This window comes from Podarcis tiliguerta (genome assembly GCF_965153285.1).
Source record: "Podarcis tiliguerta genome assembly, chromosome: 14".
Taxonomy (NCBI): Eukaryota; Metazoa; Chordata; class Lepidosauria; order Squamata; family Lacertidae; genus Podarcis; species Podarcis tiliguerta.
The window spans coordinates 30,236,035-30,250,776 of NC_139547.1; the positions used below are offsets into that span (position 1 = coordinate 30,236,035).

The window sequence follows — 14,742 nt, forward strand, 5'->3', positions numbered from 1 at the left end:
GGCTGATATGGAAGAGACATGTTTTGTTGCAGATGGGGCAGATGAAAGGTGTCCAGTTGTGTTGATGCAGGCGTACTATGATGTTTCTTCTCTCTGTGCTCCTCCCAGTGGCCATTCCTCCTCTGTTCACTGCTTATGCATGCACGACCTGACTGATTGTCTCCAGGCAGGGTTAATGTTGCCAGCCTTCATGTCATGTTCGCACACATCTTTGTGATGCAGAGTTGGTCTGCCAATGGGCCTGGTACCTGAAGCCAGAGTAGATTATGAACAAGTGAACAAGTATTATCATTCCCTTTTGATAGATGATGTACATTTCAATTAATTTACAGCTGTCCTTGATTGCACATGTAGATGGAAAGTAAGCACAACTGCATATAAAAAAAGATGATTATTATTATTATTTCTACCCCACCCATCTGGCTGGGTTTCCCCAGCCACTCTGGACAGCTTCCAACACATGTAAAAACTCTGCTTTTCTTAAAATGTCACTTTCTCCAGATCTTCTGCCACCATTGGAGATTTCAGAACAGTTTTCCCCCAGGGATGTTTCCAGCAGAATCTGTGCTTGCTTGGTGCTGCTATAGAAAAGGTCCCCATTGTGCCTTGATTTTGTTGGGTGTGCCACCTTCAACAATAGTTCTGACGCAGGCTGGGGTGGGAGGTCAAGTCTTCCCAGATGCACTGTTCTGCCACTTCATGCCTGCCTTGTTGTTGCTCCAGGTGCCCTGAAGTCTTACCTGAGGGAGCTGCCAGAGCCATTAATGACCTACGCCCTGTACGAAGAGTGGACGCAAGTTGCAAAGTAAGGAGAACATGAAATGGGCTTTTTCTGGTTTAAGTGGGAAGCCAAGGAGGAGAAATGGGCTTCCTAAGGCCCATAAAGCCTTCTGAAGCATGCATCTTCTCCCCATGCTCCCTTTGTGCTGCTCTTAAAAGCTCCTTTCAGATTATGGCCTTCTCCCTGAAGCCTGCTTTGAGCCATTCCTCCATTTGTATCTCGCTATTTCCTTTTGCTTTGAATGAAACCTCACATTATTGCAGAGCCCTTGGCTTAAGCGAACTTATTTCCTTCCCCAGCATACAAGACCAGGACAAGAAACTTCAGGACCTGTGGAGGATTTGTCAGAAATTGCCAAAGCACAACCTGGCCAATTTCAGGTAGGAAGCAAGGAGGTGTGGGGTATGCCTGGTCCTGTGCCATGTGTCACACCATTTCCCACCAGGCAAAAGAGTGGTTGTCTTAAGAGTATTCCAGTCTCCCATTCCCCAAGATCTACCTTTTTGCTGAAGAAAACCGGTGTGACAGCTAGAAAGAAGAATATGGTCATTTGTTTGTTTTAACCATGAGAACTGTTTTGCTGGACCTTCATTCTTTATTCTTCCTTTTGCAAGGTGTACTGCTTTTGAGTTTTTAATAAGGAAAAGGGGTTTATAAAGTATTAACCGATTCCTATAATCACAAGGGTGAAACGGCTGCCACGCCGTATATTTTAGGAGCTGTTAAGGACAGAAGAGTGGGATGCAGGCAGATTTGATGCACACAAGAGCATAGAAGGAAACCTTAGAAGCTGCCATATCAAGTTAGACCCTTGGTCCACCTGTCTCAGTAGTGTCAGCTCTCCAGAGTTTCAGGGAGGGATCTTGTCTTGGCCCTCTTTGGAGATCGAACCTGCAACCTTCTGCATGCAAAGCAGGTGCTTTAACTCTGAGATGCAAATACTACCCAGCATGAGGTTCTGTTGCTCGAGCCCAGTGAAATGAAGAGGTAAGAGCTAGGCAGTGGTTTCCAATGGGTGATGTCCCGTGTTAGTGGAGTTAGTGGAGTGGGTTTCTGTTTGTGTTCTCTGCCTCAGGCACCAAAATTCTGTGAGTGGGCACTGAAACTCATTTGACATGGCTGTTCATTGGGTCCTTCTGCCCAAGTAGTTGTCAGGATCCAAGATGCTACAGGGGACTTTTAACCACCCCTTTCTTTCTCCCAGAAGAGAGAATGAGCTGAGAATTTATTAGAATCTGGGTGGGGATGTCCCTGCGGTATATTGGGCCTTGTTTTGCATCCAGCTCTTTTAAATCCTGAATCATTCCTGGCAGGTACTTAATCAAATTCCTTGCAAAGCTCGCTCAGTACAGTGATATTAACAAGATGACGCCCAGCAACATTGCCATCGTGCTGGGCCCAAACCTGCTGTGGGCCAAGAATGAAGGGTAAGTGATCAAGGGACTTAAATAAATAAAACCTTGGTGCAGCTTTATGTTTGTAAGCACAAAACCATTAGCAATTTGCCATAAGCAGGTTGATCACTCCTCACACTTCCATTACTTTTCACATAGTTTACATGTTTTTTATCTAATAAAAGAAAGTCCTCCATACAATGTAGAGGTAAGCTAGGGAACTCTCTCACGCAGGAGGCAATGAGGGCTACTGACCTAGATGGCTTTAAAAGTAGATTAGGCATATTCATGGAGGAGAGGGCTATTGATGGCTACTAGCCACAAGGGATATGTTCCACCTGCAGTGCTTCTGAATACAAGCTCATGGAAACTGCAGGACAGGAGAGTGAGCTTGTCTTGGGTCCTTCTTGAGATACCCAAGCCGGCCACTGTGAGAGCAGGCTGCTGGACTAGGTAGGGCCATTGACCTGATCCAGCAGGTTCTTATGTCCTTACACTCGCAGACCACGATTAGGTCACCCAGCCCAGCTAGGGGATCTATTTGGGTAGCGGGGAGGCCAGCTCTTGAGCATCTGCAGGCAGTTCTGGATCCAAAGCAGAGTTGTGGGGGAGGTGTTCACTCCAATGAATCCCAGCAGGTTAAATCCACACCAGACTTTCTACTGATTTCTATTCCATTTATTTGATTACGTGTATTGGAGGGGGAAAGAGGTGGGTTGCTTCTTACAGCAAGAAACTGGTGGTAAGGGGCAGATTTTATTGGAGGTAGCACAGAGGAAGTGGTCTTCTCTGGCAAGTTTGCTGCTCACTGTGGATTTGCTCCTGCGTCCCTCAACAGCTCCCTTGCAGAAATGGCAGCAGCAACATCCGTGCATGTGGTAGCAGTTGTGGAGCCGATTATTCAGCATGCCAACTGGTTTTTTCCTGAAGGTAAATGGCCCATTTTCTCCATTTTCTGAGGTTAAGATGCTATTCTAAATAGTTTGTTGCTGAATGATGAGCTGTTGTATACATACGCTTTGTCTCAACTTTTCTTAATGAGACAAAGGGTGCAGAATGAATTCATCTCAATACTTGCATGTATGAGCTGTAGGGTTTCTTTGAGGCTTACATAACATTTATCAGCTTTGAACTAAAATTAAGTCCCGGGAAAAGATGGCAAAAGATGCCTTTCTGAACTGCTTGGAAGATGGGCCAGGGAAGATAAAGAATAAACTTTCTTTTCTACTCCAGAGGTGGATTTCAACGTGTCAGGAGCCTTTGTGGCACTGCCGGCGGTAAATTCGAATCACCTGCACACAGGGAATGACTACGACTCGGGGACCTTGGAGCGGAAGAGGCCCATCAGCATGGCCGTGATGGATGGGGAGCAGCTGAGGAAGGAAGGGTAGGGCAGCCCCCCATCTCCCTCTGACTTTTGTACCCCCTTCTGGCCACAGGGGCTTAACCTCTTCCTTCAACACTGTTGGGGAGAGGTCAGCTTAGGCCTCTGAGGTTGTTTCTGAGGTCATTCACCTGATTTATCCGCCTGAACCAGCCTCTCTCTCTTCCCCATACATTAGAAATTTGGGCTGTTTCCATAAACTCTCCTTTCCCTCTCCTGAGTCAGAACAGTAGCTGGGTAGGAAATACTGGAAAGTGAAGCGCCACAGAATCATAGAATTGTATAGTGTCATCTAGTCCAACCCCCTGCAGTGCAGCAATCACAGCAAAAGAATCCCCAGAGAGCCCAGAACTTCTTGGTCCCTTTTGGTATTTCTCATCTCGCTCATCCTTTCTCTGCCGTAGAACGTGTTTATTGTGTGTATAGATAGCTGATCTCTGAAAACTAGTGTAAGTTGACAAAAATCTCTCACATTTTTTGCTCCTCACATAACCAGTTTGCACCTGGGAAAAGTACACAGTGCAAACTTCCATTTAATGCAGTAGCAGCACAGATGCTAAATTAACTCCCATTAGCAGAAGCCCACTAATAGTTTGAAAGTCAGATAGGCGGGTCTCTTAACAAACCCCTTAATGCAGCAAGAAGGGGCCCCAGTGGGTCTCCCCCCTTTTGAAGGGCATCCTGCCATTTTGATACCACCCCGAAAGAGGCCCCAAGGGCCTACATGCGTTCAAGTTTGGACACCCGCTGTAGTGCAAATCTATCTAAAGCTGAACTGAGTCAAGGGGTGTTCTCCTGAGACAGCTGGTCGTGTCAACAGGGCCCTGGGAGCCCCATAGTACAGCTGGGGGCAAATGCAGTGCCATTGCAAACAAGCCCTTAGTGGTTCCTTTCCCCCTCGTTGCTGCAGCCTGAGGAAGATCCAAAGGTAATATCCTAGCATTTCCTTCTCCCTGTGTTCCATGCATGATGCAAGCCATGGAAGGTGGGTGGGGGAAGCTGTCGCTGTTGCCTACCTTCTGAGTCATTGGAGCAACAGTAGATGGGATTTCTCTCCTCTCAGATTGCGCAGTGCCTACAGTAACATGGTATGAGGAAGGCCTCACGGCAGAGGCTTCTGATTTGGTGGGGCAGCAGCATCCATTGCCCGGCGCTAGAACTCCCAGAACCCACTTTTGTTGCTTCTCCCCTCTGCACAACCCATCATAGCTTTTGTTTCATCCCATCAGTCTCATCCCCTTTCCTTACAGCTGTCTGGCAGGGGTGGGGAACCCATCTTTCAGCCCAAAGACCACATTCCCTTCTTTTTTGGGTGTGTGTAGAGTGCGTGTCAGTGATGGGTGGGGCCAGAAGAGGAAGTGGGCGGGGCAGTTAACAATTTCTCATTTTCTACAGTAGGGAAGTTTCTGCACACATTCTCACACACCCCTCTATCCAGATAAATGCAAGTGGCATGGTTAGGATCTGGGAGACCAGGGTTCAAATCTCTAGTCTGCCACAAAGCTCACTAGGTGACTTTGGGCCAGTCACTGCCTCTCAGCCTAACCTACCTCACAGGGTTGTTGCAAGGATTACATGAGGGGTGAACCATGTACACCACCTTAAGCTGCATATAAATGCAGTAAGTAAATAAATGATCAGAGTTCACAGACACATTCTAGCTAGGCAAAAACATGCAGGGAGGATGTGATGCAGGGCCAGTGAGGGGCAGAGGTCTGGGGGTCAAGGAGAGAAACCTGCAGGGCTGCTTTTGGCCCTCGGGCCTGAGGTTCCCCACCCCTGTCCTGGAAATTTGTTGCTGTCTTAAGTTGAACTAAAGCTAGGCAGGCTCTGCCTATCCAACTGCCTTCTCAATTCATGTTGGTACTAAATTCCAGCCTAACAGGCCTTCCCTTTCCTTGTGAATGGAAGAGCATCATAGTTCAAAATGCAGAGGTTTTGTTTTGCTTTGGTTTTTTTTAAAAGAGTTATGCTTTGGCTTACTGCAGTGTGGCTAGACTAGCAGTCATTCACCATCTATCCATTGCTAAGTTATGGTAAAAGTCTCCCATTTTTCATGCTTTTGTTAGTGCAAATTAATCAGGGTTGTGTGTTCTGTTCTTAAAAAAACAAAAATCATTTTAAAGCTGAGGGGGTGGAATTCTGTATGATTAGATTTTGCAGATGAAGCAGAATCGGCTTATTTGGGCTGGTTTGGCATCCTCCTGCATTTGGTGGGCATGCGGGGAAAATTCTGCTAGGCACACCCTCCTTTCCATGGAGGATCATAGTCAGTCCCAGACATGCCCCCCAGTGGGGCTTCTAAGAATTAATAATGCAGTTTGCCCAGCTGTTCCGAAACCTTCGTTCCTGGCTCTGCTGGCTTCCTGTTTCCTTGGGAAGCCGGATTCTGTGCCTTCCTTTCTCTGAATTGACCTGGTATTGCAGAACACACCCAGCCCTGCAATTAATACTGAATAGAGGTACAGATGCAGCGTCCTTGGCTTAATCAAAGGTGGCGGCAGCTTGAGCACATCAGACTTTCAGATCAAAACTTCAGCCAGCATCCTTTTGGTAAGAAGAGGCACTAGTGTGCCAGGAGAGAAAGTGGTACTTCTTCTTCTGGCATGGATAAATGCTCCTCCGTTCCTGTGACCCAAATAGTTACCCCGTGGACATGACCACTTGCCTTGATGTTTGCTCATTGCTCATTTGCCCTTCCTACCTGTTTGATTGTGCCAAGGTGCATTGCATGCCTCTTAACTCTTAACAGTGTCCTGCAGACAAGTGTTGAGAGCTTTTCCCTGCTGCTGCTTTGCATGCCGAGCGGCAGGGACTAGTCTCTTGTCCAGCCCTCATAGCTGAACTGCCCTTGTTTGTTTTCTGGGTGTTTTTCTGTGTAGCTACTAGTCCGCATGGTGTGTTTTCCGTCTCTCTCTCTCTCCTCTGTAGCTATGGTGTCAAGGTTATGGACTTCCAGGCGAACCCCAGGAGAGGTGGCACTATAAGTAGAAAGCACACATCCCCAGCTTTCCAGCCACCACTTCCGCCCACTGAGGCTGGCCCGCTGGCACAGGCCACAGCGGAGCAGCACCCACAGGGCCCTGGGGCTGAGCCTGCCCCCTTGGGTGCTGCGTCCGCCCCCCTTCCCGGCCCAGCAGAGCAGTCCCAAAGCCAAGGCGCTGAGGACGGCAGGTAAGATGGAAAGAGTTCAGACCGAAAGACTTTCGCAGAGACTTCCGTCTGTTTCAGCCTTCCCCAACCCTTTTTGGACTATAACTCCCGTCAGCCGCAGTGGATGCTGGGAGCGGTAGTTCAAAGCAACTGAAAGGCCTCATGTTGGAGAAGGCTGATCAATTAAATCAAGGCAGTAGCGAAGTCCTTTTGAAATTGAAAAAAAGCTCCTGGCTAGAGACCAATTCACATGTTCTTTCTTCTTGGTCAAGGTGTGCCCTGTAATTTGCCACATTTGAAAGGATTTAACTGGCAAGGCTAGCCTGCACTTTTGCAGGACCCTCACAAGTTGATGTTCGCCTGGCTTGGCCCCTGGGGGCAGGGAAATCCTCCCTCCTTTGACAGATCAGGGGTTGGAGAGTGCAGGTTGCTTCCTGCTGCACACCCATATAGCCCCAGTTGTGGAAAGCAGCCACCCTCTCTCTCCTTCCCACCCAGCCTTGAGAGCCAAACAGCTTCTTCCTTCCTGCCCATAGTTAAAACCTCCACAGGCCTGGTCTATGTGGGTGCCCAAGTAGCCTGTGCCATGGGCCACCTCCTCAGCCTGAGTCATAAAGTCACAGAATGACTGGAAGGGACCCCAAGGGTCATCTAGCCCAACTCCCTCTCTCCCCCTTAGCCCTTTCTTCTCCCACTTGACGTGAGTGGTCAACTGGAGCTCAACGTGAGCTACACACTGTTTCAAGAGGAGTTTGTCCTAATGCTCCCTGTTGCTTGTCCATGTGTGTTCCTGGATGTGCAAATAGTCCTGGAGTGAAGCATAAACCCTCTGGAATAACCTCACCCTGCCCTTGTCAGTGCTTAACAGCAGTGTGCCCCTTACCCAAAAAACTCCCCCATGCATGTCTGTGTTGGAAAGTACACAAGTGTGGTTTTGGGGTGGGGGGGGGTAGGTTACGACCAGCAACTCAGCAGTCAGTTTAACTTTCTTACCTATGCTATAGTGTAGCCCAGGAATAGGCAAACTCAGCCCTCCAGATGTTTTGGGACTACAACTCCCGTCATCCTTAGCTAACAGGACCAGTGGTCAGGGATGATGGGAGTTGTAGTCCCAAAACACCTGGAGGGACAAGTTTGCATATGCCTGGTGTAGCCTTTCCCCAACCTGGTGCCCTAGAGCTGTAGTCCAATACAGGCAGAGGACACAAGCAGACTTGGAGAAGGCTGCCACACTTATAGTCCTAACCCCAACCAGCCCTCTTGAGCAGGTGAACAGTGTTTTATGCACCAAGGCAGGTCTCAGCCTGCTACTTGGATCTCTTCACCACACTTGGGTAGTGGGATCTTTAGAGAGAATCCACTTATGCCTCCCAATAGCAGAACATAGGAAGTGCCTGCTGGATTCCATAGCCCATTGAGTCCAGCATCCTGTTCTCACTGTGGCCAGCCAGATGCCATAGTAGGAAACCCTCCGGCAGGACCAAGCTCAAGAGTGCTGGCCCCCTCCCATGTCTTCCAGAAACATGCTGCCTCTGACCCTGAAGGAGCAGCCTTTGATCAGAGTCTTTTCTCCCTTCCCAGCAGTTCAAAACCAAAGGACCCCACAACTCCTCCGCCCACGAGGAACGGGGGGCACGGAAGCGCCGCTCAGGCCTACCCACAGCCCAGCGCTGCCACCAGCCAGCTCTCCGTGGGGCAGTCGCAAGTCTCTGCGGGGCCCAGTCCACATGCCGTCAGGCGAGGTTAGTCCTTCAGGAGTCTAATGAGCATGCCTGCTTTCCAGGAATAGGTTGACGGCTGTCTCAACATACTAAGCTTAAAGTTGGGGCTCCTGCAGACTCTTCCTTGGGCATCTGTTTCTTGTTCATGACAGTAGCGTCGCTTGTGGGTGGGAGGGGCGGGATAGAGGGAGTTATTCCAACACTGACTCTCCTGTTTGGGGCCAGGGGTGCTTTAGGAGGCAATGGAATGTGCCCAGTGCTGTTTTTTTCTAGAAAAATAGGTGCCGGTACTCACCATGAAGTTGTTACAGTAAGAGTCACACTTTTTAATAACAAAAAAAGAGATGTGTCGGTACTGCGTACCTTTGAGTATGGGGGGGGGGGCAGAGTGTGTTTGGCATGGCGGTGGATGGCTACTGTTGTCATTCTGCACCCACCAAACGTGGAAGATGATGCTCTATTAGCCTTATTTATTTGCTTGTTTTCTGTGAATGACTGTTTTAAGTTTAGTTAGCATCTCTTTTGCACTAGGAGAGGGTGGAGGGCGAGGAATGGTGAGCAGGGTCACGAAGAGGTTGACTGAAGGGGGAGGGGGAGGTGATGGAGGAGGATTAAATTTATTACCTGCCCTTCACCAGCAGGTCCCTGGGCAAGTTACAACCATTTACAAAATTCAGTATAAAAAACACTTAAAACACACTACATTCAGGGCCCTAAAGAAGCACATCTCCTGCAAAAAGGCCAGGGTAAAGTGATTGCTGAAAGTTGTATAGTGAGGAAGCCAGCCTCACCTCTGTGGAGGGAGTCCCACAACTTAGGGGCCACCACAGAGAAGGCTGTCTCCCAGGCCATGAGCTTCTCAGGAAGGTGCAACTACCAAGAGGTCTCTTCTGCTGATGTTAGCACATAGGAAGGTCTGCAGGGAAGGAGACAATCTTTCAGATACGTGAAGCCTAAGTTGTTTGGGGCTTTTTACACTAACGTAAGCACTTTGAGTTGGGAACTGACAGCAAATGCAGCTACTTGAAGAGGGGTTATATGACTTTTGTAGGCAACGCTAGACTCTAATCTGACTCTAATTTGAACCAGTTGGAAGTTTCCAAGTTGTCTTCCAAGGGCAGCCCCATCTAGAGCGCATTGCAGTAGTCCAGTCTGGATGGTTGATGGCAGGGAAGGGGGCCATCATGCAACTTCCTCCTACTTTGCATTTTGATTGGTCAAATGCAACTTCCAAACAATCCCTCTGAGTTCTGGGAGGCTTCAGGTTCCACCAGGTGTTTCCGGGGGCTTGATACCTCTCAGGGCAGAAAAGAAGAGAGGAGCTTTTAAATGTTAAGGATGAGAAGCTCCATGTTGATGTGAGGCGGTGAAGAGACTGCTTCTGAGAGGCGTTTTAACCCCTGACTATTCTTTCTGGCCTTCCTTGCAGCCGTGAAGAAGCCTGCCCCAGCCCCTCCAAAGCCAGCCAACCCACCTCCTGGGCAGCCAGGGAACCAAAGTGCCCCCTCCGCCCCTCAACCGCCCTCTATTTCCCCAAAGCCCCCCACCAGAAGCCCTTCACCCCCCAGCCAGGGAGCCCCCCAGCCCAGCCCTGTCCCATCCCAGGGCTCTGCCCCCCGACGGTACTCCAGCAGCCTCTCCCCCATCCAGGCCCCCAGCCACCCGCCACCCCAGCCCCCCATGCAGACAGTGGCCACTCCTCCTCTCCAGCCAAAAGCCAACACTCCCAACTCTTCCCCGCCTGGGTCTGAGCCCAGCCTGGAGCAGCCCTCGCCCACTCCTCCCCACACGCCCACGCCCCCCGACACCCCACCCCTGGAGAAGCACAACTCTGCGGTCGCCTCCCCGGCTCCTCAGCCCTTCACCCAGGATGTTCTGCCAGCTCAGTCGCCACCTCCTCAGATGGGCACGTTGCCCAGGCCAAGGCCTGTGCCCAAGCCGAGGAACCGGCCCACCGTCCCCCCTCCACCGCATCCTCCAGCTCCTCACCTAGCCGGAGACGGTCCTCTTCCTGGTCCCCCTTCAACGGCATCCCGCATCGTGACTGGTAAGGACTGTGTCAGCTCTGTCTCTGTGAACCTTGTGATAAAAAAAACTGTGCCTGGAGGTGGTTGGTTGGATGTGGCTGGAGAAGGGGGAGAGAAATGCTCTCGTCTCCACCCCTGGGACAGAAGTGGAAAGAAGGCAGGGAGAAGGAGTTTCCCCAGAAGAAGAGAAATGGCTCCAAACCGGCAGTAGACCTGGTTTCATCCGGGTGGGGATAATTGCAGTCCATCAAAGAGGCCCACGTGGAGTGAAAAAGAAGACAGACAAAACTCATTTGGGGCGTTGTATCAGCTAACCCTGAAATGCCTTTAAATCAGAGCAGTTTTACAGCTACAGTTACCAAACGTTTCTTGGAATCACAAGTTTTTATGTGCAAGTTTCTAGAGAGAGTGAGATGCTTGAAATGTGAAGATAAAAATGCTTAATGGTTAGATAGACAGAAGCAAATACTGTACAGGTTTATTATTATTATTATTATTATTATTATTTGCACTTTCAACCATATTTCAAATTTCTGCATAAATCGGATTTTAAACACTATCTCAAGTTTTCACACTCAAGAAGTATTGTAGCCACATTGTGTCTGTGTGCGTGTGTGTGTAGTTTTAGCATACCGTTCTTCCCTTCCTCCGTACCTCCCCATCAGGACAGCTGCACCACCCAAAATTATTCTGTTTCACCCCACCAACATTGACAAGCAGCATGCCTCTAATTGATCTAGCTTATTGGAATGTTTGGGAAGCTCTGTGACATTTTGTAGTCGTATAGCTAGTGATGGGCTCACAAATAGGCAAAGCCAGGTTTTTTTACTTTTATTTATAAAAATATTTCTGTGTCATGATGTCATAAAATACCAGAGTGGTTTACAGTGTTAAAGCAGAGAACATCATTTCAAAAAATGAAAAATACCCATAATCTTTGAGGTGGCTGGCAACTCAGAAATAAGAATGCATCAGCTGCAAAAGCCTGTCAGCATGAAAAGGTCTTCAAGAGACACTGGAAAGTCAAAAGGGAGTGTGCCTGCTGTATCTCTGCCGGAAGAGTGTGACTGCCGACATGAAACGCCCAATTTCTTATTGAGACTAGTTGGGCCACTGTGACATGGAGTTGCTCATCCCAACATGTCAGACTGCAGGGTTTCCTCACAATCTGCCCCAGAAGCTGTGCATTTAGAAAGCTTCAGCACAGTTCTGTAGATGCTAGGAAGAGCTTTGTTGCAGCCAGATTGTGGCTCAAGTCCCTTTCTGTGCATATGGAGGAGGACGCTGCTTTGTCCTCAGGAGTAGCTGCCCTCCCACTCCTTGACACCTAACGAAGCAGTTCCTCTGAAAAATAATGTGTTACCCCATTTGGGGAGCCCAGGCTGCATCAGTGCCCACAAAGCTGACCAACCTCCCTGCCAACTTTTAATCTGGGTTGGGTGCTTCTTAATTATGCTTAATCTCAAAACAGCATTGTGACGATAAAAGCAAGGCTCCCCTTTTCCCTTTCGCCTTTTGTCGCAGGCTGAAATAGCGCATGCCCCATCCTTTTTTTAAAAAAATTTTAGCAGACCCTCTAACATGTTGACCACCTTCCTGTGCTGGAGCTTAAAGGGCGCTGGGAATAATAAGAAGCTCTATTTTTTAGCTGCGCAAATAACCCGTTGAATCCCCTCTAGGTTGCAACGCCAACTTGCCAATAATAATAATTCTAATTGAGAATTTTATTAAACAATCTAGATGTTTGACCTGCATTGTTCAGTAGGAACTGAGATTGGAAATGGTAAGGAGGCCTTTCGATTGGCCAGAATTGTTATGAATGCATAATCATGGACGCAGCTTCGTCCCTTTACTAACAGGTCACTGTTAACACAGCTTGCTTGCACCCAGGACTAACCCTGCATGTCAAAGAAGTGATGCTACCCTTGTGGTCCTTTGTTTTGCCCCCTCCCCCTTCCTTCTTTTTAACACATTCACCGGATATCCCAGGATCCTGCCCTGTCCGTTATTTAGCCTCTTTTCTGTCTGCTCCATCCATACTTGGAATACAGAATGAATTCCTACTCCTCAAAAATCTTCAGAGCCTCATAGATGGCAACACCTGACCTACAAGCCAGCCCTCTCCTCCCCTTTCTCTGTTTCTCACTGTGGGGGTGGGACCTGTTGGTGTTTTTTCCACTTGAAACCGAGACACAACCTGAGACACAACACTGAAGATATTAGCAGCTTCACCGTTAATTGCTGAGCCATAACTGGTATTAATTAAACGTCATTCCCTTTCCCTCCATTGCTAAGGGCCCAGGAACATGGGGTGGGGAGAGAGAAATAGGATGGGGGAAAGGGGCCACTTGTACAGATTGAAAGCTCACATATAAATGGGAAGCTGTTGAGCAGCTGAGCCCAGCCTTGGGGCAAGTCGCGACTCTGCCACTCTGCTCCTTGCATGGAAGTTTGTGCCTGCGGAAGTTGCTGCAGTTGGGTGGAGCTGAGAAGGGTGGCCCTGTGCTGTTCCAAGCCATCCTCGTAAGGCAGTTGTTAGGCAGTATGGGGGGGCATTGTACTAGGGCAGGAGGAGAACTGGGTTTCAGCCTTCCCGGACACAGCCGAATGCATTGCATTCTGCACCACCCACGGCAGCATCTGAAATCTGCAAGGGCTGTGCTCTGTCACCTTCAGGCAGGGCTTTGCATTTGAAAGGAAGAAGTGGCACTTGCCACCCAAGTCCCAGGGGCCTGCACATACTTGAAAGCCAGCACTGTTTCCATGTGCGAGATGTCAGGTGTGCTTCTAGCTTTTCAATGTGGGGGTGGGGATGGAGTGTCTGCTGGCATCAGGCTGCTTCTCTGTGCCACACAGAATTTCATGGTGTGTTTGCTGCTGCTTTGTTGTTGTTTGGGGGGGGGGAGGTGCTGAGTTGCAATGTACAGCAAATCCTGAGCAAAATGTTTGTTCCAACCCTTCTCCACTTCCAGGTTCTAGCAGACTTGCTCTGTAATTCTGCAATCTTTCCCTTGTATTTGAGCAAGTCCAGAAGACTTAAATGATCCCTACTTTGGGGATTGGGGTAGCTCCTTCAGATGAGATTTCCTTCCTAAAGCAGTGTCTCTGTCCCTCATGGTGTCTCACCTAGCAGTCCTTGGGCCCCATATAGTTGGACTGTCCTGCAGTGACGCTGTGGTCTAAACCACTAAGCCTCTTGGGCTTGCTGATCAGAAGGTTGGCGGTTTGAATCCGCGCAACAGGGTGAGCTCCCGTTGCTCTGTCCCAGCTTCTGCCAACCTAGCAGCTCAAAAGCACACCAGTGCAAGTAGGTAAATAGGTACTGCTGCAGCGGGAAGGTAAACGGCGTTTCCATGCGCTCTGGCTTCCGCCACGGTGTCCCGTTGCGCCAGAAGCGGTTTAGTCATGCTGACTGCATGACCCGGAAAGCTGTCTGTGGACAAACCCCGGCTCCCTTGGCCTAAAAAGCAAGATGAGTGCTGTACCCCATAGTCTCCTTTGACTGGACTTAACCACCCAGGGGTCCTTTACCTTTACTTTTTTTACGTTATATATATGTCCACATAGTTCCTCCAGCATTTGTCAACAGACTGATTTTCATTAGCTTTTCTTCCTTTGGGTAAACCCAGGGATAAGGTTGTATATTTTTTCCCTACACTTACAACACTGTACAAGTTCAGGATCTGGGAGCAGGGCAAATTCTCATCACTTTTCAGGTCTGTTCTGCAAAGAATGAGACTCAAGCCTTTATGGCTGCAAGACACATTTTAAAGGATGTGGATTAGTATGAGTGGAGAGTTGGATCCAAAGTTCCCATGGGGCCAGCGACCCAACTCCTTGCTTTTCCCCATAACTAGAAGAATAAATGAATGCAATTTCTTTGGGTCATAGAATCCAGTGTTCTCTTGGCACAGTGTTGGGGTGGAGGAGTTTTATACATATACAGCCCTGTCCATAACCTTCCGAACACCTCTTCTCTGGGTCAGCCTTCCCCAACCTGGGATCTTCTGGATGTTTTGTACTACAGCTCCCATCAGTCCTTGAGGCTGACGGGAATCAGAGTCCAAAACATGGCCATGGGGGGATGGCTTGGGGTGATGGGAATAGTAATCCAAAACGACTGTGCTGGCTGGAGCTGATGGGAGTTGCAGTCCAAAGCATCCAGAATGCGCCAGGCTGGGGAATGTTAGTCTTACTTTCTGTCGTCTCTGCTCACAAGTCTGTGCCCTTTCATCATTGGTGTTGTGTGTGTATGTTTCCCCCCCATGTCTTCTCCACGCAG

The 14,742-nt window shown here is 49.0% G+C and overlaps 1 protein-coding gene across 8 annotated transcripts in view; it reads left to right on the plus strand.

Moving 5' to 3' along the window:
- ARHGAP17 (Rho GTPase activating protein 17) overlaps positions 1-14,742 on the plus strand; it is a 57,200-nt gene that overhangs the window by 41,500 nt on the left and 958 nt on the right. The window contains exons 12-20 of one of the 8 annotated variants that reach the window (XM_083413983.1): positions 724-805; positions 1,081-1,161; positions 2,095-2,208; positions 3,014-3,105; positions 3,409-3,562; positions 6,491-6,733; positions 8,294-8,454; positions 9,863-10,480; positions 12,201-12,243. In XM_083413983.1, coding sequence (XP_083270109.1) covers positions 724-805; positions 1,081-1,161; positions 2,095-2,208; positions 3,014-3,105; positions 3,409-3,562; positions 6,491-6,733; positions 8,294-8,454; positions 9,863-10,480; positions 12,201-12,208 — 1,553 coding nt within the window. In that variant the 3' untranslated portion in view covers positions 12,209-12,243. The remainder of the gene's footprint in view (positions 1-723; positions 806-1,080; positions 1,162-2,094; positions 2,209-3,013; positions 3,106-3,408; positions 3,563-6,490; positions 6,734-8,293; positions 8,455-9,862; positions 10,481-12,200; positions 12,244-14,742) is intronic. The other 7 variants (XM_083413984.1, XM_083413981.1, XM_083413982.1 and 4 more) reach the window with 7 other exon arrangements.